Source organism: Brassica napus, chromosome A4 (genome assembly GCF_020379485.1).
Source record: "Brassica napus cultivar Da-Ae chromosome A4, Da-Ae, whole genome shotgun sequence".
In the NCBI taxonomy this organism is placed as follows: domain Eukaryota; kingdom Viridiplantae; phylum Streptophyta; class Magnoliopsida; order Brassicales; family Brassicaceae; genus Brassica; species Brassica napus.
Genome location: NC_063437.1, coordinates 4,314,178 through 4,339,559, shown reverse-complemented (window position 1 = coordinate 4,339,559; position 25,382 = coordinate 4,314,178). Strand labels below are relative to the sequence as shown.

At 33.3% G+C, this 25,382-nt stretch overlaps 1 protein-coding gene, 1 long non-coding RNA gene and 1 other non-coding gene across 3 annotated transcripts; 1 reads left to right on the top strand and 2 right to left on the bottom strand.

Annotated features, from left to right (window-relative positions):
- The first annotated feature begins 755 nt into the window (after positions 1-755).
- LOC125608107 lies at positions 756-1,750 on the top strand. The gene is made up of 3 exons (XR_007339188.1): positions 756-982; positions 1,169-1,244; positions 1,356-1,750. It is a non-coding gene; the product is annotated as an uncharacterized LOC125608107 (long non-coding RNA).
- Positions 1,751-4,829: 3,079 nt separating this feature from the next.
- BNAA04G05250D lies at positions 4,830-8,610 on the bottom strand. The gene has a single exon (XM_048778013.1). It carries the CDS (start codon positions 6,629-6,631, stop codon positions 6,284-6,286), a length of 348 nt encoding a protein of 115 aa, XP_048633970.1. The 5' UTR covers positions 6,632-8,610; the 3' UTR covers positions 4,830-6,283.
- Positions 8,611-13,609: 4,999 nt separating this feature from the next.
- Positions 13,610-13,716, bottom strand: LOC125608484. Its single transcript, XR_007339374.1, has one exon. It is a non-coding gene; the product is annotated as a small nucleolar RNA R71 (small nucleolar RNA).
- Between the last annotated feature and the right edge of the window lie 11,666 nt (positions 13,717-25,382).

Here is a 25,382-nt window from a genome sequence, read left to right as displayed (position 1 = left end):
CGAAACCAAAAATTAGGGTTCATATTCTCTTAGATCTACACCAGCTATGGAGGAGATTTGATGAATGAGTGAGTCAAATTGACGTGAAGAACCTCTGTGCCAAGCTTCAATTGCATCTTTTCTTCTTCTGTTATAATCCTCCGAAGCATTACGTAACAACCTTCTTAAATGCTTCCATGATTTCTGATTCATTGTATCTCACTTTATCCATTTACCAAGCAATGGATCTCCATCTATAAAAAGGTAAAGCCTCATCTCTTGAGAATCATCCTTACAAATCCAATAGCATTTGATATTTTTCTCAGTATAATAGCTAACTCCTCTGTTCTACATGCTGATCTGAATTCTGGGTTGTTCTTCCAACGTGGAGGTGAGGTTGCTCAGATTCTGGGAAGTTGACATGCTTCTCATCGATTCTAAGGTATTCTGTTTTAAAATACATCTTAGTATTGAAACAAATTCTAGTGTATAATCTCAAAATTTTCAAAAAAAAAATTGTATCCTAATGTTTATTTCAACTATTTCAGAGAAGCATTGGTAATCAGGACCTCTCTCTCTCTCTCTCTCTCTCTCTCTCTCTCTCTCTCTCTCTCTCTCTCTCTCTCTCTCTCTCTCTCTCTCTCTCTCTCTCTCTCTCTCTCTCTCTCTCTCTCTCTCTCTCTCTCTCTCTCTCTCTCTCTCTCTCTCTCTCTCTCTCTCTCTCTCTCTCTCTCTCTCTCTCTCTGTCTTTCTTTCTCTCTCTCTCTTCTGAAGGGACATAGGATAACCTTTAGTGGAAAAATCCTTAACTATCAGACCACAGTGGCACAATTGGTGGAACTCCTTGGAGATGAGAATGCTGCATCTGATTTACGATGTTGGTTTGGAAAGCAATAGCTATCTTAATAATTATTTCATTTCTAAGCTTTACACCACCAGAAGACGGTACATTCACGCACAATAAGTTGTTGATCTTATCAATGGGTACAACAACTAGCTCAATGTAAGTTTTCTTAACCCGTTTTAGTCTGTTTCAGAAATAGATTTGAATGACCACTATATGAACATGGTCTGTTCCAAATAAATATTAAGTTTCAAGCTTAAAGCTTCCTGAAGAAAATATTCAAGTGGCATAAAGTAATTTACTCACTTGCTTATCAATTCACTTCATCTCATCCGATCCTTGAAGTTAGAGAGCTTGAAAAGCAACCCAGACAGGTCACTAAGGAGAAGCATGAGTCTGTGCGAGGCCAAGTATTGAGAAGGTATTGTCTTCGAGTTTGTCTTACTGTTATTCCCTAGGGTTCTTTTCCAACTAGCTGGTTCTCACTATGACCAGAAAATAGAACATATGTACGAGATAGCTGTTTTTTTAGCCACAGGCAAAGAAGTGAGCAAAGGTCAGACTAAAAGCTGGCGAAAGAAGGAACTATTACCACTAAATCTGACATCCAACACATTGTCTTCACCTGGAGATGAATTCTGGTTGAGAAAGTCTGACGAATCTAGCCAGTCTTCCCAAGATGATGCAGAGACTTCATAGATGAAGTATTGGCTAAGACGAAGTTGTCAAAAGCTATTATCCAGGCGATCCAACGTCCATGAATGGGGCTCAAAAACCCAAACCACCCAATCCAATGTTATGAATTTTCATTCTACTTGATTTTGCATATAAGAATCACACTTGGTTGTATTCCATAACAGATTTGTAAACTACGCATTTACAAAATGTAGTTATCAGTTCTCAAATATTCCTTTTCTTCTGGTGACAGTCAAAAATAGTCTACCGTAATGCATTTACACAATCGAATTGTCTTTTATCTAAAAAAAAAGAATATCTAGGTTGGCCAAACTTTATAAAGCTAATACCCTTTTTCTTTGATCGAATATGAAGCTGCTATCTCAAGATGTAAGATGTCTGCCCTGAAGTGGTCGCTGACGTAGTTGCTGAAGCAGACGTCGTGTTGAGTGGTGAAGACCATGTGGAGTCAAGATGCTGAGCTGGAGTCGTGTATATTTGGAGAGCAAGAGAGTATCTTGGAGATATGGAAAGAGGAATAAACTTGAGGAGCAAGTTTATGACTTAAGGAAAGAGGAATAAGTGCATTCCAAGAAAAGGAAAGTTGCACTTATTGTTATGGAAGATGTCCATACATGTTGCCTTGGAGACTAGGGTTTCGGGAACATGGAGAATAAATATAAGATAGATATGAAGTCGTCTGTATAGAGACAGAGACACAGAGGCTAATCTTATAGAAAGAGAGAGAAGCTCTTGGAAGTGTTCTGGGTCGTGCTGAAGCAGTGGCTGAAGTACTCGACGTAAGAGAGACACAAGCGGATAATTTAGGAATCTTTCAGTAGAAGTTGTTAGGGTGTAACAGGCTGTGTAAAGCTAATTAAGCAAAACTTGTAATAGAGTGTACAAGGCGATTTCTAATAAAGCTTAAGGGTTGCTTGTAGTTGTTTGTCTCTTGGTTTACTTTCTGCATTACCTTATTGTGTTTGCATCTTCCACTTACACCATCTTCACAAGTTAAAAATTGCAATATTAATAACACACATAACGTTAGTAAGGGTTCCATATACTACTTAAAGTCTTAAACCATAGTGTGAGTACGTCGACAAGGAATTTCAAAGTGAAAATAACTTATTCAAACAAATCAGGATTAACAAAGTTACTAAATAACATCAGAATCATTCCACTGAAGTAGTTACAACCAAATATTACTCCCTTAAACTACCAACAACATCAATTAATATTAAACAGTAACAATTAATATCATATTCTTATGCTACTTGCTTTTGAAAAATATAATTTGGCTTTTATTTTTGAATTTTTAAATTATAAAATTTAAGAAGAAATGTATTAAAAATCTATTAAATTCAAGAAATGGAAATATTGAGAACAAAGTCAAATAGTTATAATTTTTATGAATTGTTTTTTTAATTAAATATCAAATTTATTGATAAAAAGTGAAAAAGAGATTTACATAATGATGATTTATTGTTCTCAACTGTAAAGAATAAAAGAATGAGGTTTCCTAAGAGGTATAGACAGTAAACCATCTCACTAGCAGTTCCCGCAAGTTGTGATTACCCGTATACTTCAATGAAGAGATACGGTTTTTTGACAAATTTCCCAATGACCTTAGTAGTCATATCCACAGATGCACAAACACCTCCATGCCTTCTCAGTTCCTCTCCTTCTACAGCACGTAAATGGATGTCTGAAACACTAAGCGGAGAAGTATAGAGTCGAATCTGTTCATGTTCGAGCGCAAAAGGGAGGTGTCCCAGTCCGGTGTTATTGCTGCATCAAGTAATTTTTCTGCAACGTTCATCCATACCATGAAAGTATATGGGCATGAGAAAAACAGATGATCTCTGCTTTCATCTTTCTCTCCGCAGTAGACACAACCTTGCTCACTTCCCGTTTCTCTCATTCAGTTGATAATCTGTTCTTAAAAGCTAACCAAACCATGAAGGATTGTCAGGGTATGGCCTGAGGGAACCACACAATACAATGCCATGGGAGTTTGGTCTTTTTAACTCGCAGGTAGTCCCAAGTCTTGGTAGCTGAGAAGTTTTTTTTGAAAACATCCTGACCATGTCCTTATAATGCTATATCTGGCCCCACAGTAGCTACCGGCCATGAAGCCTCTGCAATTGTATCCCAAAGATGGGGGTATCTTCTCTGTCCACACCTCCGTATGTTCCATCCATTCTCGTGGGCAGCTTCAGCAAGAGTAGCAGACCTATTCACTCCAAGATAGTGTATGCCTAATTCCCCTGTTATATAAAGCAATCTGCCAATCTTTAGCCAGTTTTCAAACCAAAAATACACCGCTTCACCATTCCTAACTTCAAACCGAATGCAATCGTATGCAATGGATCGAAGCTTTAGTGACTTCTGCCAGATCTTGTTTAATATAGCAAAAAATATATAATTTCTATAAAAATAGTAAAATTTGTAATAAAAATAGTGAAATTTATAATCAAAGGAAACTAAAAAAAAAATTAAATTTAAAATATATTATTATGATTTTTGTTCATTTGCTTACCCGCCCGTAGGGTGGATCCGATCCTAGTTAGTAATAGATAGCCGTTTGGTTTTATGTCAAAAAACGTTACAAACAATTATAAACAAAACCTAACCCACTGATCTCCAACAAATAGAAAAATGTAGGACATAATCCCCATAAACGAGACATAGGGAGACTTAGAATGTTTCACATTCTATCTAACAAAAAGAAGACTTAGAATATTACTATCCATAAGCGGTTCCAATCAGTTTAACAAAACCCAGAATAGCTTGAATACACGTATCACGCAGAATAAGCACCAACCCCGAACAAAAACCAAGTACACAAACACAACATATAGGCGAGCGCTTAGAGTATACTTTCCTTTCAAAGGCCTCATATATAACCTCGTTTTGGAATTTTCATAAATGGGGAGATGTATTTGGCAAAAAAGTATACATAGTTTTGGAAGTGTGGACTTGAAAAATGCAAATGCATTGGTCATTAGATGCCCAAGTTCTCCATCATCTTGTTTGAAAATTACTAAAATTGGGTAAAGAAGTTTAGGCCTGGGCATTCGGGGTCCTAATCGGGTTTCGGTTTTATCCAATCGGGTCTCGGTTTTTCGGGTTTATCAAAATCAGCCCCATTCAGATTATATAAAAATTTGGTTCGGGACCGGTTCGGGTTTTATCGGATTCGGATCGGGGTTAGTAAATCTTCAAAGAACCGCTTCAACCCGGTGTACTTTTGGGTTTTGGGTTCCAACCGGTTCTTCGGTTTTAAAGTACTTGATTTATACCTATTTTGTAACCAAAACATAAGTAAAATCGGTTCTTCGGGTTTAAAGTACTTGATTTATACCTATTTTGTAACCAAAACATAAGTAAAATCGATTCAGAAATAAGAAAAAAACATCAAACATGATCATTCAAAGTCAAACAAAAGGTACGTTGTTATTGATAGAAAAAAAACCAATAAATGAAATCATAAAACGAAAAATTAAATTCTCATGAAATGAAAAAAATATTCAATGAAAATAAAACCAAAATCTAAAAATTTCAAGCTTCAACCGCCACTTTCAACTATCAACATTCATGCAGTAGATAGTTATTGTAGATGCTTAATAATATCTTAGTGTATTTTGGCTACATATCAGGAATTGAGATCATGTTTGGTACAAGTTCTTTTTGGGCATTTTGAATGTTTCGGATTCTATCGGATATCCATTTAATTTCGGGTTCGGTTCGGATAATACCCATAACCCGAAATACCATAAAAAAGATCCATTCGGTATTTATGTCGGGTTCGGATCGGTTCGGATTCATTTTTATCGGATCGAGTTCGGTTCGGATTTTCGGGTTCGGTTTATTTGCCCAGCCCTAAAGAAGTTTGTCCCGTTGTAGCTTATGTTTTCTACATGAGTAAATAAATTTGTCCAGTTATAGCTTATATTTTCTACACGTGTTAGTTTATCCGTCAAAGTTATTTATAAGGTCTAATATTAAAACAACTTAATATTCTGGTAAATTACTTCCGGATCTACAAAGATCGTTAGAATATTGTCCAAACGAAATGGATGGACATGCAACTTGTTGATTTTATTGTTGATTGCTTCAAATATCAGATGATGAAGATAACTGTTCCAAGAATTTTTAAGTCGTAACAAAAATATCAAAGATAAAAAATAATTTATCATTTTATAATGCACTAATTAATTGATTATTATGGGAAAAGTATAATAATAATGATGGTTAGATAATGTCTACTTTGTTTTATTATTTTTGTTTAATGTTTTTGTAATAAGATGTTTAAATTAAATAATATTGCATTTTTATGAAAAACTTCCAAAAGATATAATGAATGAGTTAATTTTGAATATTTATAAGTTTAAGAGTGTTAATTGTAAAATTAAAAAAAATATTTTAAGAATACTTTTTCTTAGACAAACTCACTTCTATTCCAACAAATATATAAGTCCAAGAATTTAGAAGGTCGAGAGAGCTCATGAAATCGGTTAATAGCGGTGGCCACTTAACCGATTGCATACTTTGAGCTCGATTCCAAATTGTTACATCTATTGCATGAAGAGAGCCATCAAACTGATCGAAATGACAACTTTGTAATTAATTAGGTAGTCCTTACGATAACCAAACTGGTACTATACAAAATAATATTCAGATCGAGAGTGATTATAATATTTCTCAATTCACACTCACAAGTACATCAAAGAAAAACAAGATCCATATGATACTAATACATTAAATATATAATCACTGATATTAAAAAGAAGGAGTGATTCTGATGAGTAAACCAGGGAAAACATCATCATGGTCATGTATATGAGGATTCCCTTCAACTATATATGGATCTCCACATTTCTCACTTATCGTCTGCAACGTCTCTCCTTCTTTCACTTCATATATCTCATCGCATGCTGGGCGCCGACCAGAATACCCGGCGATCATCATCGATGGATGCTGTTTCTGCACGTTGGTATTTGTGGAACCGGCCTCCTCTTCTACGTGGCAGCAGCTCATTAACAGCATCATGGCGGCGAACACCGCGCAGTACCACGAGATCTTCTCTGCTACTACCATGGAAGCAGAATGAGTATAGCTCTTAGCCATTCTAAAAGTTATTGAGAAATTTGGTTTAACAGGTATTTGATAATTTTTGGTGATTATATGAAAAGGGTATCGTGGATATATATGTAAAAATGTGTGTATGGATTAAGTTGATATAAAAGATGATGGATGATGTTGTTGTTGGAGTTGGTGTGAATATTAGCGGGAGTTGAGATGGTTGTAATGTTGCAGGTTCTTTTTTTGTGTTAGGTTACTTGTCTAATTTGAATTATTCCCGTGCAACAAATTAATGTGAAATATATACTAGAAAAGAATACTCGAATACAAATTTAGATAAGTTGACCAGTTTGATCAAAAAGAAAAAAAGATAAGTTGACCAAATGGTTTAGATCATCATATTGAAAATCAATTAATTTCTCTTATTTTTCTGCCTTTTCTTCACTTTGTCAGAATAGTTTAGGCGTTGGTATAAGTGAATCAGTTATTTAAGAAAGAACATAACTTAAATTAATTAACCTTTAAATTCACCTCTCCTTCTAGTACCAATCAAAAGGCCACGTGGATAATTAACTAAAAAATATTAAATTTATTTAAAAAATACCTAAAAAAGAATAATGCTAATTTTAATAACGTTGACGCCGCCTGCTAAACCGTAAACTCGAAATCTTAAATTTCTAATTCTAAACCGTAAATCTTAAACCCAAACCTTATACCCTAAACCCAAATCCTAGACCCTAAACCCAAACCGTATACTCTAAACCCAAATCCTAAATCCTAAACTCAAACCGTAAACTTTAAATCCAAACCATATACTCTAAACCAAATCCTAGACCCTAAACCCAAACTGTATACCCTAAATCTAAATCTTAAACTTAAAACCTAATTAACTGTAAATCCTAAACGCAAACCCTAAACTTAGACGCTATAAGGTTTGAATTTAAGGTCTACGATTTAGGTTTAGGATATATGGTTTGAGTTTAGGGTTTATGGTTTGGGTTTAGGGTATACAGTTTGGGTTTACGGTATACAATTTGAGTTTAGGGTCTAGGATTTGAGTTTATGGTATAGAATATATGATTTAAGGTTTAGGTTTAGAATTTAAGATTTAGGTTTTATGGTTTAGCTTACGACGTCATAACGTTAAAATTGGCGTTATTCTACATTTTTAGTTAATTTTAACTAAATTTAATTGTTTTAAAGAAATTATCTACGTGACTATATATGTGAATTTAAAGGTAACCTAAGTTTTGTTCCAAAGAAAACTAAAACAATACTATCTTCCACTGGAAATAGTGGATAATATGTTTCCAAATATATATGTGTGTGATATTATATTTTAAAACGTATGTTATGTGTATGGGAATTTTATATTAGTTGATTTCACATTATGAAATTTCAAAATAAAAATTTGTAATAATAAGAGAAAGACATACAATTGTTACGCGGAGGGAGGAGGGGGAAGATTATTTCTGCACCATAACTTATTTTCAGACTCACATAACTTATTTTCACATATATTTTCTACAACCAAAGTATTTGAATTTGAATGAGATTACCACTTTCAAAAGAAAATTACATATGAGATTATTTCATGCATAAAGCATAATACTTTATTAATATACTAAAATAAGTGATTATAAGAAATAATATACCAAAATGATTATATTTTTTGGCTAAGCTTATTCTTAAAGATATACACAAATTAAAGAACATAATCAACTTGGTTTAGTGAATTTAGTATTATTTATATTTTCTAAAAACTCAAAAGATAATATTTATAATTTTTGGAAGTTGGTAGTTAATGCATTTTATACAATTTTCAAACTACTAAGGGTCCGACTGGTTCAAACGTACAGTTGCGGTTGTGAGTGCGGAAGTTTGTGAATGCGGGTGGTTGCAGTTTCAGGTGTTATTAATTATTTTGTACGACTCGCACAACGTTTGAAAATTATTGCGTTTGCGAAATATTTGTGACTGATTGATTACAAGATATTGCAGCGGTTTAATAATAAATTATCAATATTAACATATTATAACATTATAAAAATATAAAATTTACTATTATTATAAATATAATAATTATAAATATTATATGATTAATAATAATATTATGTTTATTTATTTAATTTTTTAAATTAGTTAAAAATTATAATTTTAATATTTTTTGTTTGAAGATTTATATTAAAAAAATTAAAAAAATATTTTGTTTTGTTTTGTTTTGTATATGTGTATATCTTTATATATGTATGTGTATTAATTTTAAAAAATTCTAATGAATAATTAGTTTAAAATTTTATAAAACAAATTATGATACTGTTTGTGAATTTTAATTAATATATAAAATATTTATATATTTTTATTTATAATATTTCTATTTTAAAATTTTAATTTCAAATCAAAAAAAAAAATTGAATTTTTTGATATTTATTTATTCACCCTCAATCGTCCGCAACTGCTAACGCTAATTGCAACCATCTTTTATTTTTAAGAAGTTTAGAGCGGTTCAAATCGGTTTGTATAATTGTTTCGAAACGTTATCAAACGTCACCAACCGCAAAAACTGCGTTTACGGCTGGTAGCAGAGAAACCAGTCAGACCCTAAATCAAGTTTTGAATATATTTTTTTGGCAAATTAGAGTTTCCCAATATCTCATCTACCTTTTTGTTACGTCAATATGCTACGTACTTAATAAACCCTTTTAAAATCAAACATTTTTCATGAGCCTAATACTCTAAACTTTGGGTTAAACAAGTATTATTCGCTAAAGATCACATATCAACCTATGAGGTTCTTACAATCAGTTAAGATTCCATACTATCCTTAAACACCCATGGGCCAAACCAAAACAAGCTTAAAGATACAATTTTATTAAACCAACTACCTTAAGACCCGCGCAAAGCACAAAATAAATGTTTTATACAGAAATTATTTTTACATATTATTTTTTATTTAATATTTTTACCTATTATGAAATAAATTAATAAATATATATTGAATAATTGAAAAATTATTAATTGTTACGTATATAATTAAAATGACACAAATACATAAAAAAAAATTACTTTTGTTTATTTACAATCATTTTGTGGTAAAAAAAGTTTAAACAATTATGTTCTCTATTTTGTATTTGTATGTAATTAAATGCAACTAATGTTAACATATATATAGTATGTTTTTAATATGACTATCTATTAAATGAAACTTCCTAATCCTGTATTTTTTAACAAAAAATTGTAAACCATTAATAACAAAAAAATTAGTGTGGGACTTTTAATATTTTTAATAACTTATAATCTTTTTTAAAAATTCAATGCACATTTCGAAATTAAAATATTAATTTCTCAATACTTGTTCAGTGTAAATTTTTAAATTAAAATATTTATGTATTTTATATGGTATATAGTTAAATATATATATATATATATATGTGTGTGTGTGTGTATGATTTTACTCATATATTTTTATTAGCATTTGTATCTTATTTTAAGAAAAATTTAACCCATTGATCACAAAACTTTCAATGTGAGATTTTTAACAGTTTTTGTAATTTATAGTCGTTTTAAAAAATTCAAAATATAACATATACGAAAATTGTAATTTTTTATATATTTAATATGATTTTTAATTTATTTTAATAATATAATATTAAACAAAAATAGTGGAGGATATGTAAATTGTTATCAAATATTTACTATTAAAATCATTGATTGTCAAATAAATATTTTATTCACTTTTGGTAATTTTGTAGTTTTTATTTAAGGAAATAAAAAACTATTAGTTGTATATTTTTAATTAATTTTTTTTAAGTTAATTAGAAGTATATAATATATGTTTAGTGAATCAACATAATTTCTAGAGAATTTAAAAGATATTTTAGTAATGACACGTACCAACTATAGCAAAAATGTTGTAATATTTTTCTTTTAATACATAGGGGATGATCAAAAAAGAAAGAAGGTGAAAACAATGACTGAATTTTGGAGAAAACCTATCACAATTTTTATTCCTTCATCTATTATGTGATAATGTTTTATACTTCTTCTGTATTTGAAAAACTGATATTTAAGGTTTCACCAAAATTTTAAATCTACTCTTTTGATTATTACTTTTAGATTTCAGCAATAAAGCTTCAACATTTATGATTTAGTTTTTTTTTTTAAATTCATTAATTATATTCTTAAATATCAATCTGTATACAAATAAAAAAAAAACTCAAAACATCAATCTTTAGAGTACTATTTATATTTGCGCATATCATAGTGATAAGTCCATGTTAAAAACACGGACGCATAGCCGATTAATCGACCACCTAGGCGCTCTGTCGGAATACACCATGATAAAAAAACAAATTGGATAAAAGAAATCGGAATACCATCAACCTGTCGCCTAAATCAGTTAGTCGGATTAATTCCGATTTAAACCTAGTTTTAACTGATTTTTAACTGATTTTATTTAAACTTTAACATGTTTTGTGCCTTTTGAGAGCCCACCTTGCAAAATGGATGTTCGAAGGAGAACGTTTGTTTATTGATTATTTGACATGTCTCTTTTGTTCTCTTCTCCGATGTGGAATGTTGCTATTTACCTTTTTGAATTTTTCTTTCATTTTTCATTTTAAAATTTTTAAAATGATCTCTCACCTTCGCCGGTTCTTTTTGTGTTACACTTTGCAAATAGCTCATGTTCCCATTAAATAATCAATACAATATTAAAAGGGATATATGAGCCTCATCTAGGCTGTCCACGTCATCATAAAAAATCATCCAATCAGGTTTTAACGTTTTGCCACATAATCAAGTGATTTTTGATATTGGGCTTAAATTTTTTTATGAGCCGGCATGTTAAGCTGAATGGTCCAGGAAATCCATTTATTGAAAACATCGTGACCTAAAGCATTTCACGTATGCATTTCATAAAGACATGGGCCCCATAGTTGATATCTTGCATATTTACATTGTTTTATCCATTCATTCATAAACATTTTCATCATATAGATTAGGATTTAAACATGTTTAGGTTGCATTTTGCATACATATGTCTCTATCAGGTATTTGAGTACCACATGGAGTTTCTGGAGACATTTGGGTGCATTTGGAGCTCAAAGGAGGTGATTAGAGTGGTCTTTGGACGAGCACTGCCTGGAGCGACTTCTCGGAGCGACTACATGAGGTCGCTGTGCACCACATCCCGGAGCGACTCATCCAGAGCGACTGCACGAAGTCGCTCGCGTTATCACATCCGGAGACACACATAGATGACCCTGGAGCGACCTCTCAGAGCGACCTACCAAGGTCGCTCCCGATCCAGAGCGACCCGTTGGAGCGACACACCAAAGTCGCTCGCGACCTCTCGCCCGGAGACACCAAAAATCGGCCCTGGAGCGACTTCCCGGAGCGACACCTGCAAGTCGCTCCGCGTTATTTTGCTGCCGAAAATCATGATTTCTTAAGGACCTTTTTGCAATTTATTTTGGACGTTTTGCACTTGGAAAAACCTATGTTTTAAACATCTTTTGTAGCCACCAGAGGCAGATTAATTTTTATCTTTGATCTATTGAGAAATACACAAGAACTCTCTTGAGAAGTTCATCTCTTGGGTTTTGATTTGTTATGTTCTTGTGTTCTTGTTGATTTCTTATCTATTTCTCTACATGATTAATCTGAAATCCAATATGGGTTTAAGAGGAATCATGGAGATTAGTGAGTAATCACCTTTGGAATTCATGGGTTAGGGAGATTAAGGGTGATTAGGTTAGAGCTAGGATGTTTTAGTGTAGATCATTCATATTTCCTTGCTAGTAGAGTAATCATAATGCATCTTCTGAGTTGGCCACTCAGTTGTTGATCCTTAGGCATTTCTCACCCGAAAGGTGTTCGATGAAATGCCCGAGACAACTCTCCTAGGCTTTTAGTATACTTTGCCAAAGACATTTGTTGTTAAAGATGCTAAGATAGCTAATAGACTTGTTAGTAATGATTGCTTTCATATTATTCAACCAAAGACATTTGATGTTTGAGATATGTTAGCAAATGAGCATTCATCTAGACATAGAGCTTGCTTAGAATTGTGTCTAGGCTTAAGGTTGATAGTTTGATTGATCATTTGCCATCCTTAGTTCGATACTTGATCACCCAAGGTCTAATCCCTATGCCCATGAGTTCTCTTTTCCTTTAGTCAAGAAAGTATCATTCTGTTATTGCTTTCTAGTTTTAGTCATAGTTTAAAACCCATCTAAATCATTGGTTGCACTTAGATTAAGTGAGTACTTGCATTCTCAGTGCTTTGATATCCCTCAGAACTGGTTCGACAATCATTTATACTACAACATTTGTCTTAGGAGCCTTGAAAACTCCTAACATCAAATTGGCGCCGTTGCCAAATTCTGAGTAGATTTGAACATTGAGATTTAGTCACTTGCTTGAGACTAAGTCATTTTTATTTTCTTTTGTTACTGATTCTCTTTCTTCACCTCCCTTTAATCTACAGGTGTATGAACTTGAGGAGCAGGGGTCCATCAAACCTAGTTCCAATAGCTGCAGACATCAGAGCTTTAGAGAGAGAGTGTGCTAGAAATAGAAGAGAAGAAGAGCAACAGGCTCACTTGCAGAGATTGAGTACTGATATGGGAGACATACCTCAAAACCAACAGCGAGCAGCTCGACCCATTGGCACTTACGACCGTCCCAACATTCATGGTCATAGATTGGGAATCCGAGCACCCGCTGTGGCAGCCAACAACTTTGAGATCAATCAGGACTCCTCAATGTGATCGAGAACAACAAGTATCATGGCTTGGCTCTAGAGGATCCATTTGATCACTTGGACAGGTTCGACAGCTACTGTGGGTTGTCAAAAACCAATGGTGTGTCCGAAGATGCCTTAAACTCAAGCTATTCCCTTTCTCTTTGGGGGATAAGGCACGTCAGTGGGAGAAGTCTCTACCCAGTGACTCCATCACCACTTGGGATGACTGCAAGAAAGCATTCTTGGAGAAGTTTTTCTCTACTTCAAGAACTGCTAAGCTGAGAAACGAGATTTCCAGCTTTCAACAGAAGAACTTGGAAGGCTTCAGTGAAGCCTGGGAGAGATTCAAGGGCTACCAAGCTCAATGCCCACACCATGGCTTTTCTAAGGAGAGCTTGCTGAGCACATTCTACCGTGGTGCTCTTCCTAAGTACAGAGCCAGACTGGATACAGCTAGCAATGGGTTCTTCTTGGGGAGAACTGAGGAAGATGCAGAGGAGCTGGTTGACAACATGGTAAAGAGTGATGCAGTCTACAGTGGAGACCACGACAGAGGCAGTAGAACAGATGATAAGCAGACGAGGAAAGAGATCAAAGCTTTGGAAGACAAGATCGACCTCCTCATTGCTGAAAAAGCAACCCAAGAGCAGCTGAAGTTTGTTGGTAACTCCAAGCAGGAAGATCCACTTGCTGTCAATGAGGTTGAGGGTTTGGAAGGTCAAGAGGAGTTGTGTTTCATCAACAACAATGGTAGCTGGTACAAAAAGGAGCCCAATTTTCAGTACAACAACTACCAACAGAAATCCTATCTCAACAACCAACAGAGTGGCTATCCGCCAAGAAACAACCAGCAAGGCAGCTATCAGCCTCAGCAAAATCCCTCGTCTGGTTCCTCTGCTCCTCAAGAGAGCAGCACTGATACCTTACTGAAGCAAATCTTGGAGTCTCAGACTAGAAGTGAGAAGCATGTTGGTTATGAGTTGAAGAACCTTCATTCCAAGATTGATGGGAGCTACAATGAGCTCAACAACAAATTCTCACACCTTGCTTCTACAGTCAAGAATTTAGAGAATCAGTTTGCTTCTATGAACACTCACCAGAATCGCCAGCAAGGATCTCTACCTGGAAAATCTGACCAAAATCCCAAGGAGGCCAAAGCTATCACCCTTAGGAGTGGTAAGCAGTTACCTCCTAGAACCCTCACCAAGGATGCTGAGAAACTAGGTGAGGAGGTGGCCATCAACATAGATGATGAAGTGGTGATTGTTGATGAGAAGATCAATGACGAGATCTTGGAGAAGATAGTGGAAGCCAAAGGTAAAGGAAAGGTTGGAGAAGAGAAGAAGACAGTAAAGGATGGCGAAGTTGTTACTCCAGCAAGTGAAAGTTCTTTTGTTCCTCCTCCCTATGAACCCAAACTTCCATTCCCTGGTAGATTCAAGAAGCAGCTGCTAGAGAAGTACAAGGCTCTGTTTGAGAAGCAAATGAGTGAAGCTCAGGTTGCAATGCCCATCATCGATGCTTTTATGTTGATTCCTCAATACAGCAAGTTCTTGAAAGATGTTGTAGCTGCAAAGAAGAAGGAGATGGAAGGCATGATGATTCTTACCCATGAGTGCAATGCCATCATCCAGAGGCTTGATGTTCCAGAGAAATTAGAGGATCCAGGAAGCTTCACACTACCTTGTGCTCTTGGACCTATGGTATTTGAGAAAAGTCTCTGCGATTTGGGAGCTAGTGTCAGCTTGATGCCTTTGTCTGTTGCAAAGAAGCTTGGATTCACTCAGTACAAGAAGTGTAGACTCTCTCTGGTGTTAGCTGATCGTTCAGTGAAGTATCCTGTGGGCATCTTAGAGGACCTCCCTGTGAAGATTGGAAGGTATGAGATACCTACAGATTTTGTGGTGCTTGAGATGGGTGAGGAGGCTCAAGACCCATTGATTCTAGGAAGACCATTCTTAGCTACAGCAGGAGCTATTGTTAATGTGAAGGAAGGCACGATTGATCTCCATTTGGGTAAAGAGAACATCCTCCACTTTGACATCAAGAGGAAAATGAGGAAACCAACTGTGTTCGGGCAAGCCTTCTACATTGAAGAGATGGACACTCCTGCTGATGAGCACCTTGAAGAGTTACCACCTGAAGACGAGGAGGAGGGAGCATCTCCCTCTACTCATTCCCCATAGAAGGTAACTCACCACACTCCCCTGTATATACCATTTTATTTTTGCATATTAGTCTTCTTTTCGGTATCTCTCTAACTACTTGACAACACAGAGACTGTGTAACTCAAGTTTGGGGGAGGTACCAAGTATTTGATCATGTTTGCTTTGATGTTGTTTCATTGAGTCATGCATGGCATACCTATTTGCATAGATAAAAAAAAAATCAATCATTTAGTTTGCATCATTTGCATTTTTAGGAGAGTCTAGAGCATATAGGTTGCATTCACTTGCATTGGGAGCAATGATTTTGAATGCCTTGTAAAGAACACTACGTTGCACCTGAGTAGCTTTTGCACCTCTCAAAAAGACTTGTATGCTTCGAGCCTTGAAAACTCTTCCTGAAACTTGTTGATTGCTGAAACTCAGTCTTTGAAGCCAACTACGACCTTATTTGAACTGAACGAACTTAATGCTTCTTGCTCATGGTCCCTTGTGTACTGAGTCATGGCTATACACACTTGAGTTGTCACATCTTTTATACCAATCTTTTTTGACAAACTCTAGTGGTAGACCACTCCCAAAACCTTTTCCTCCTTTTAAGCTTTCATTGTTTGATGAGTGAGGCCTTCTTCGGAAAGTCTTACATGTGCATAATGTTGAGAGTATCGGGAACGACAATGCTTGATCTTCATTTTTGCTAGATTGGGCACTCTATTGTCTAGCTATAGGTGGTTGGGTGAGTGTTGTGATTATGATTTGGGAGAAATGAAAAAAAGAAAAGAATAAAACTCTTTGTGCTTAAGTGAATTGTTTTATTGGGACCAGTATAGAAGCCTCTAGCTCAAGTTTTGAAAAGTCTTGGCCCCCAGCCTAAAAAAAAAAAACGGAAAAAGAAAAACGAAAAAAAAAGAGAAAAAGAAAAGAAAAAGGGGGCTAGCAAAGTTGTTAGGAGCTAAGAAATGTTTTGAGGTTGTGAAAAATCCCTTGTAGATTTCAAAGAGAAGGAGTTAAAGTTCTTAGGATCTTTTGGTGAGAGATGTGAGTTGGGTTTGACATTTGGGAATGATTGTGTAATTGTATGTTTGGGAAAAGGGTAGAACAATGGAGATTGAGCATTGTATGCATGAGTTGATCCCTTTCTTAGATATATTATGTGCAATGTCAAGGCTACTTGTTTCGAGAGTAAACCACCTTAAAGATCATATGTTTTGAACCTCTTGAATCACTTGAATAAAAGCCTTCCCTTACCCAACCAAATGACTTGGACCAACTGACCATTTGCAAGAATTCACCTGATGTTTTGTGCTTAATGAATGTGAGAGTTGGTTGATTTGAATGTGTGGATGCTTGATGATGAGTGTAAGAACAAAAAGAGTTAAGATAGGCCTAGAGAAGTTAGAGTGTAATAAGAGAGTGTGCTAGTTGTGTTTCTTTTGGCTATGTGCTCCCACCTTCAACCTCTCTCCCTATGAGTTCTAGAAAGTTCACTTGTGGACAAGTAAAAGAACAAGTTTGGGGGAGTTGATATCTTGCATATTTACATTGTTTTATCCATTCATTCATAAACATTTTCATCATATAGATTAGGATTTAAACATGTTTAGGTTGCATTTTGCATACATATGTCTCTATCAGGTATTTGAGTACCACATGGAGTTTCTGGAGATATTTGGGTGCATTTGGAGCTCAAAGGAGGTGATTAGAGTGGTCTTTGGACGAGCACTGCCTGGAGCGACTTCTCGGAGCGACTACATGAGGTCGCTGTGCACCACATCCCGGAGCGACTCATCCAGAGCGACTGCACGAAGTCGCTCGCGTTATCACATCCGGAGACACACATAGATGACCCTGGAGCGACCTCTCAGAGCGACCTACCAAGGTCGCTCCCGATCCAGAGCGACCCGTTGGAGCGACACACCAAAGTCGCTCGCGACCTCTCGCCCGGAGACACCAAAAATCGGCCCTGGAGCGACTTCCCGGAGCGACACCTGCAAGTCGCTCCGCGTTATTTTGCTGACGAAAATCATGATTTCTTAAGGACCTTTTTGCAATTTATTTTGGACGTTTTGCACTTGGAAAAACCTATGTTTTAAACATCTTTTGTAGCCACCAGAGGCAGATTAATTTTTATCTTTGATCTATTGAGAAATACACAAGAACTCTCTTGAGAAGTACATCTCTTGGGTTTTGATTTGTTATGTTCTTGTGTTCTTGTTGATTTCTTATCTATTTCTCTACATGATTAATCTGAAATCCAATATGGGTTTAAGAGGAATCATGGAGATTAGTGAGTAATCACCTTTGGAATTCATGGGTTAGGGAGATTAAGGGTGATTAGGTTAGAGCTAGGATGTTTTAGTGTAGATCATTCATATTTCCTTGCTAGTAGAGTAATCATAATGCATCTTCTGAGTTGGCCACTCAGTTGTTGATCCTTAGGCATTTCTCACCCGAAAGGTGTTCGATGAAATGCCCGAGACAACTCTCCTAGGCTTTTAGTATACTTTGCCAAAGACATTTGTTGTTAAAGATGCTAAGATAGCTAATAGACTTGTTAGTAATGATTGCTTTCATATTATTCAACCAAAGACATTTGATGTTTGAGATATGTTAGCAAATGAGCATTCATCTAGACATAGAGCTTGCTTAGAATTGTGTCTAGGCTTAAGGTTGATAGTTTGATTGATCATTTGCCATCCTTAGTTCGATACTTGATCACCCAAGGTCTAATCCCTATGCCCATGAGTTCTCTTTTCCTTTAGTCAAGAAAGTATCATTCTGTTATTGCTTTCTAGTTTTAGTCATAGTTTAAAACCCATCTAAATCATTGGTTGCACTTAGATTAAGTGAGTACTTGCATTCTCAGTGCTTTGATATCCCTCAGAACTGGTTCGACAATCATTTATACTACAACATTTGTCTTAGGAGCCTTGAAAACTCCTAACATCAATAGTTCTCGGTTTGGTTTGGTGATTGTGTTATGGCGTTTGGTTTTTAAGTTACGTGTCGGTTCAATTAATATTTGGTTAAGTCATCAAACACAGCGTTTTGTGTTTAAGTAGATTAGGATCTCTCTTATTGTTCTCAGACTCTTGACCTTTGTCGTCTACGTTCAGTGTCTATGCAAACACGAAACTTTTCTTCTACAAACTCTTAATCTTCCCTTATCGTTCAACGTATTCTCTTGATTTACCAATTAATGTTTTCGTAGTTTAACTCAGAAGCGATGTCTTCCACTCCGTTTCATTCAAGTCAAACCTATAAAATGGAGAGGGTCAAGGGTTGGCTGAATCTTCACAAGACTCAGTAAATTAAATTACGAGGTTTCCGCTATATTTTAGGACTGATGACGTTTCACTCGATAAAGTCTCTTCACAAATTAACTCGAATCACTTCTGCAGCCGGTTCTTCTGTTTGCAGCCATGGTAACTTTCTTAAGCTTCTCACTTCATCTCTGTCGCACGAATCGTACTTCTGATTTCTAATTCTGGTTTGATAATTTCGCAGGTGAAGAACCTGATAACCAGACCAAATATAAAGCTCCTTCTCAGTACCATTTTCACTCTTTTATATTCGATTTGTTGATTATTTTTTCATATCAGGAGTATATTTGATTGCTGCCTGACATAAGACCGGGGGTTGATATAAAAGTTATAAGTTTGAGAACAATCTTCTGAAAGATAAATTTAGAAACCGTTTATGCTTCTGTTCTTTAGCTCATGTTCATAGTGTTCTCCTCTTCTTAACTCATGTTTATATTGTTCTGAAACTCAAAAGTCAACATTATCAAGCTGTTATATTCGGATCTTTATTGAAATCTTTTGAATGATTAATGTAGACTTAAAATAAATGTGCAAAAAAATGTTTTTTTGAACAAGTATACAGTAATAAAAGCGATGTATGGAGCTTGGGTTTAGTAATGCTTGAATTGCGCAGCAGGAATCATATCCACCTCAGCTGAAGAGGAAACATGGAGCAGTCTTCTCGAGTTCATGGAAGCTATTGATGACCGCCCACCGCCCACTCTTCTTCCTTCAGAAAGTTTCTCCTGTAAGTTATCTTCATTAATCTCCACATGGTAATAATATATTTTTTCATCCATTCATCTCCCCGGAGTAGTTACTAATTTCAAGATATTCTACTATTCTACACTCTCTTTCAGTTTGCAAAAGGACCCAGTCGAAGCTCTGCAAAGGATCTAATGGTTTGTTGAAATCACCATCCTTGAAAATCATCTCAGGAACATCCTTTCTTGAAGAAGTACGACGACAACTCTGGGACAAATCTGGCATCATACTTCAGAGATGCATGGTCTCTGTTTGCAATGCTTAAGAATCTGTCTGGTTAGTTCTCCGTTTAGGCTCCAGGAAGATATCATATTATCATCATCATCTGGTTGTTACTATTATTATCTGAGGTTTCTTTGTTTTAAACCACCAGTAAAAAAAATATCCTGATCATATAGATTTGTGCTAATGTTGTATTTAAAGATTAAAGGATATATGAGCATCATGGGACTGATTAGTGAGTTATATTTTTTTGACTATTTCAAGATTCAGCATCTTTAGTGTTTTTTCCAATGTTTCAATTTGTATAATCAACTCACCTTTGCTTACATGTTGTGTTGGTTTATGTAGTTCATATTTACGGATGTTATTTTCAGTAAGTCAATGTGAATACGTTGTTTACAATTTTATAAGAAAAGGAGTCGTACAAATATTTTGACGACTGTTTCTGTCTCTCAAAACATATTTTAAGAGTCTCTGTGATTCGTTAAAACGTATATATTTCATAAAGTAGATTATATTACACTCATATTACTCAATTAGTATATCTGTCAACCATGATAAGCTTATTATACTATTCAACCAAAACTGAAAAAAATAATAAAGAAAAAGAAAAATCTTATTTGGCTGCGAGCCTTTCTGAACACGGGTAGTGCTTAGACCTGCTGTGCTAACATTCCACATATTCCTTTTTTTTTTGAATAATACCATTATGTTATATACGTCTTTGAAAAAGAAATTTATCGCACAAGAAATTGGCCATAACTGCAGGAAACTTCAAGTTTAAGGTTTGTGTGTATAGCTAAGTTCTCTCTTTCTCTCTTAAGAGATTCTTATGAATCATCGGTAAGAAGAAGAAGAAGCATTTCGTGTTTTCCTAAAATTTTAGTAAATCACTTACTTGAAAGCCGAATGACTAAAATATGACTCTACAGATCAGTGCTTGGACTGCAGAAACCAAAAAAACACAGTTTGAGGAAAATACCCGGAATTTAGAAGATGGGTTATGTTTAGCGGAGATATTCTTATGAATCATCGGTAAGAAGAAGAAGCATTTCGTCATTCTTATGATCTCAGTAGATAGAGAGATATTGAGTTGACGGAGTTAAAGTCGTTGTGTAAACAGGTTGAATCGAATTCTGCAACCCATGAGCTGATTAATGTTAGGATACTCACATTGTTGACATAATCATCAAAGCCAAAACATATTTGCATAATTAATTAGAAAAGATTAAGCATATTTATAATTATATTTTCCAGAGTTTGGTGCAAGATATTTCAAAACAAAAAATTTCATTAAAATATGAATATAACCTAATAATTAGTTAATTTAAAAAAAATATAAGATACATTTTAAAAGAAAAGTCAAGTTTTTAAAATTAAATAGGGACTGAACTACCATCTAATAAATAGATTATAGTACTGCATTATGAGGAAATGAGCAGAGAAGCTTGTTACTCACCATTTTAGCTCAATTAAATATAATTATATTTTTGGAATCAAAATAATAAAAAAAGAGGAATTTATATGAGAACCCACAACGATAAAATCTATTTGTAATTAAAGCTAAATGTTTTTAAAATCTACATAAATAAATTATTAACAAATAAAATAATTAAAATTTGGTGAAATACATAACGTAACCAAGAATACTTAATATAACAAAATCTTATACATAAAAATAAGGTAAAAATAAAATAATTGAATCCAACAACTTATTGCTTATTTTACATTTCATTACAGGAAGGTCACCAAAAATTTTAAAATACTGAATTTTACTGTTTTTAATCATTAAACTCAAGCTGAAGAAAACTTATAAAATATTGAGGGAAACCACGAAAAATACATAACCAGAATATATATTTTAATAAATAATTTTTAAGAAACAAAATATAACACAAAAAATTAAAAAGCAAAAAAGAAATTTTTTTGATGAAATAAAAAAAATATTAAGGTTATCTATTCAAATAAATGTGATTAATTAAAAAAGTTACATCATGATATACAAAGTTATATTTGCTAAAAATACAATACTAAAGACTAATACAAAACAACATATATATATTGAAAATACAAATTTTCAAATACCTATGAATGTAAGATAAATAATATTTAGATAATGCGTCTGATTAGTTGGGTTGTAAATGTAGAAATTTTGTTGTAAGAACTCAGTCTGTAATTTTTAGTGACTTAGTTGTAAGTTTTTAATCTTGAAGATATTACAATTTTCAAAAGCTGATTTAGAAAAAAAAACATAAAATATATATGGTTGTAAATTTAAGGAGAATAGTCCATTAAATTACGTAGAGACTAATTGGAAACAGACTTTATAAATAATTTTAAGTGAAATGAAACAAGTCTACGATTCAACCAATTAAATAAGATAACTAGAATTTAATTAATTTTTGTTCATTCTACTCTTCACCTTACATATAATTTCCAATAACAAAAAAAATTGGATTCTAAAATATTTGAATTGCATAAGACAAAAAGTAATGAATGATTTAAAATTATTTTATATTTGTCTATACCTACTTATATTTTTTTATAATAGATTCCAAAAATTATATATTTAAATAAACATACTGAATATATAATCAAAACTAAAATTTAAACAAAAAACCCGGGCGTAGGATAACATTTTCAGTTGTAATGTTAGGCAACTGGTTGATTATCAAAGTTAATTTAATTTGATAAAAAAAGGTTTATATAAAAGTGTAATACTTTTATAATAACTCAAGTTTTTTAAAAACTAAAAGAATCACTGATTCAACATAATGGATAACCCACCCCATGCCCAACCCATAGAAGATGCAGGTAAACAAATCATAATCTCAGTTCTATTTGTCTTCATAGAAGATCATATGGTTTAGTTGATTTCGGATTTAAAAGAATATAGTAGTTTTTTTTATGTTAGTTATGTGTAACGAATACATTATTTGTTCACACGATTGATGCATTACTTAAGACAAAGCGAATAAAAGAACCGCATAAACTCATTCTCACATACATCAAGCATTTCAAAAGAGGGATATGAGGTCATGAAAAACATTGAGTCAAGAGAAGCTTATCTGAGCTATTGATTTACCACAGCTTATGTACTGGTTACTTATTGTCCTTTTTTTCCAAAAACATTCATTTTCGGACATTTGCCTCTTTTGGATACTATATTTCATTACAATTTCAAGGTTTTAAATGCAATAAAATGGTTAACTCCAAAACATCATACATGAAACTTTTTATGTTAATAGGTTGCATCCTACTCATTTCTGTTTTAAATTTACAATATAATTGTCTACATTTGCATTTCTAAAATATGTTAGAAAATTTTAATCTCACTGCATCCACTAATTCTTGGCTTTAAATAATACATACATTGAAACAATTAGATTAACATAAAAAAATAGGCTACAGATACCATGTATACAAATATGAAGTTAAGAATCACTTATCGATAAACTGAACAAAAAAACTTATATTCATCAACAGTTTCTCATCACAAAACTATTGAACATCAAACTTTTTCCGCGCGTAGCGCGGACATCGGATCTAGTTATTATTTAATAATCTTAAATGAGTGGTTGTAGTGCAATTTTATTATTCATAATATTTGTATATGTGAAGTCATTTTGATTTATTGGTTTGAATATATGTAACATTATCGTATGTGTATATATATATATATATATTTAAAAATAGTTTTTTTTTTAAATTTAATTACTGATATAAATTTCAGTATACAGAAATTATCATCTTATAATGAATATTTGCATTATGCGTTAATTTTTAATACTAAATAAAATAAAAAAATAATTGTAAACTAGGCTCTGTGTATATTCTGTTTAACTCTCGATTTTTGGCAATTCACTAGGTCCAGAATTACTGTCAAATTAGCGCCTAGCGTAGTTACATATTCTATTTTTATTGGTTTTGATCTTTTCTTTTTCTGGTAACGGTAATGGATTTTCTCTTTAGAATGCAGATCTATGAAAGAGGAAAGAAAACGCTAATGTTCATAGTAGGCCTAGTCCATAGGTCCTCATTTTTATAAAACCCAACCCATATTCTGGGATGTAATCATGTAACTGAATTTGGTTAGAACTGACGAACCCTAGTTACTGATGATGTGATTGTGAAAGGTGAACTAGTGGGTAAGTACTTTGGCTACATAACTCTAGGTATCTCATATAATACCAAAAATGCATGGTTTGTGGCCCATAAGCTCGTGTCGGTGCGGTTAATAGGTTTTCTTGCCCATAAGTGCGTGTTGGTACTTGTTAATAGGCTACAGCTGATTTGAACAATCTTTGTAGTTAAGGTATTTGAATACAAATATATAAAGATAAGAGAGCATTATTAGTTAGGATAAAGGTGAATTGGACTTCCACTTTGGCTCCTCTTTCAGCCTGTCTTACTTCTCATATCTTTTTCCTTTACGAACATTTTTATCGTTCCCTAATTACATTTGAATTACACTCTCTCCATTAAGAAAAGTATCATTTTGATATTTTATGTAAAGTAAGAAAACGGTTAAAATGCGATTATGTCTTGTTAGTTACACACATTTAATCAATATTCAATAGTAGTTGAAATAAATAAAACAATTTATATAATTAATGCATTTTGTATTTAATTATAAACTTAAAGTAAATATAAATCACACTGAAATTCCAAAATAATATGTTTATAACAAAAAATGTCAAAATAACACTCCTTGTAAAACAAAAAGCAGTAATATTTTAGTATTCTTATCAGTGAAAACATGAGTTATGTTCAATACAATTTTGGATACAATTCCTTAATCAAGGTTTTTGAAACTTTCCGTTACTAGAATATCATTTTTAGAATTGCAATTCAAAGTACTTTTAAAAGTAAAATTCTGGTTTATTATATATTTATTATTCTCCATCCTTCACATATATCATGCGAATTTTAGTTATACATTCATTGTTTGTCTTTTAATAATCGATTAGAGTTTGACCCGCATGCCCATGCAGGTGTTTATTTATTTTTAATATTTACTAATATTTTTAATGGATATTTTAAAACTGTTATTATAATATTTGTTCTCTTGTTATAGAAAGAGTGTCATTATAGAATTTCAATGCAAAATATAACTACTTTCAACTTAATATCAGTTGCAAACTGAATAGATCTTATAACTAATTTGATTTATCTCAAATAATATTTGTCAAATACAAAATAACTAATATGAACATAAATTTTCTTAATCGGTGTAAAAAATATCAATGTGACACTTTTTAAGAAATTTTTTAAGAAAAGGATGGAGTAATTGTGCCCACAATATTATTAATTAGTTACTAAGTTTTTATTAACTTTAAAATCTCTTTATAAAATATAATTTCAAGATTTGGTATTAGCTCTTATATGTATGTTGAAAATACGTAAATGAGTTATTCAAGGAAAATAATATTTTGGAACTATTAATATGTTATATTTAGATTAGTAAAACATAAGCTTAAAATTCATTTAACATTTTACTAAATTTTCAATAAAATTTGGACCCTTAGAATGGGCCATTAAATCATTAAAAATACAATGATTTTTAATAAACAATTAATAGACTAAACCCATGA

Coding starts and splice junctions, on each gene's coding strand:
- BNAA04G05250D (XM_048778013.1), bottom strand. CDS start 6,631: ATGGCTAAGAGCTATACTCATTCTGCTTCCATGGTAGTAGCAGAGAAG.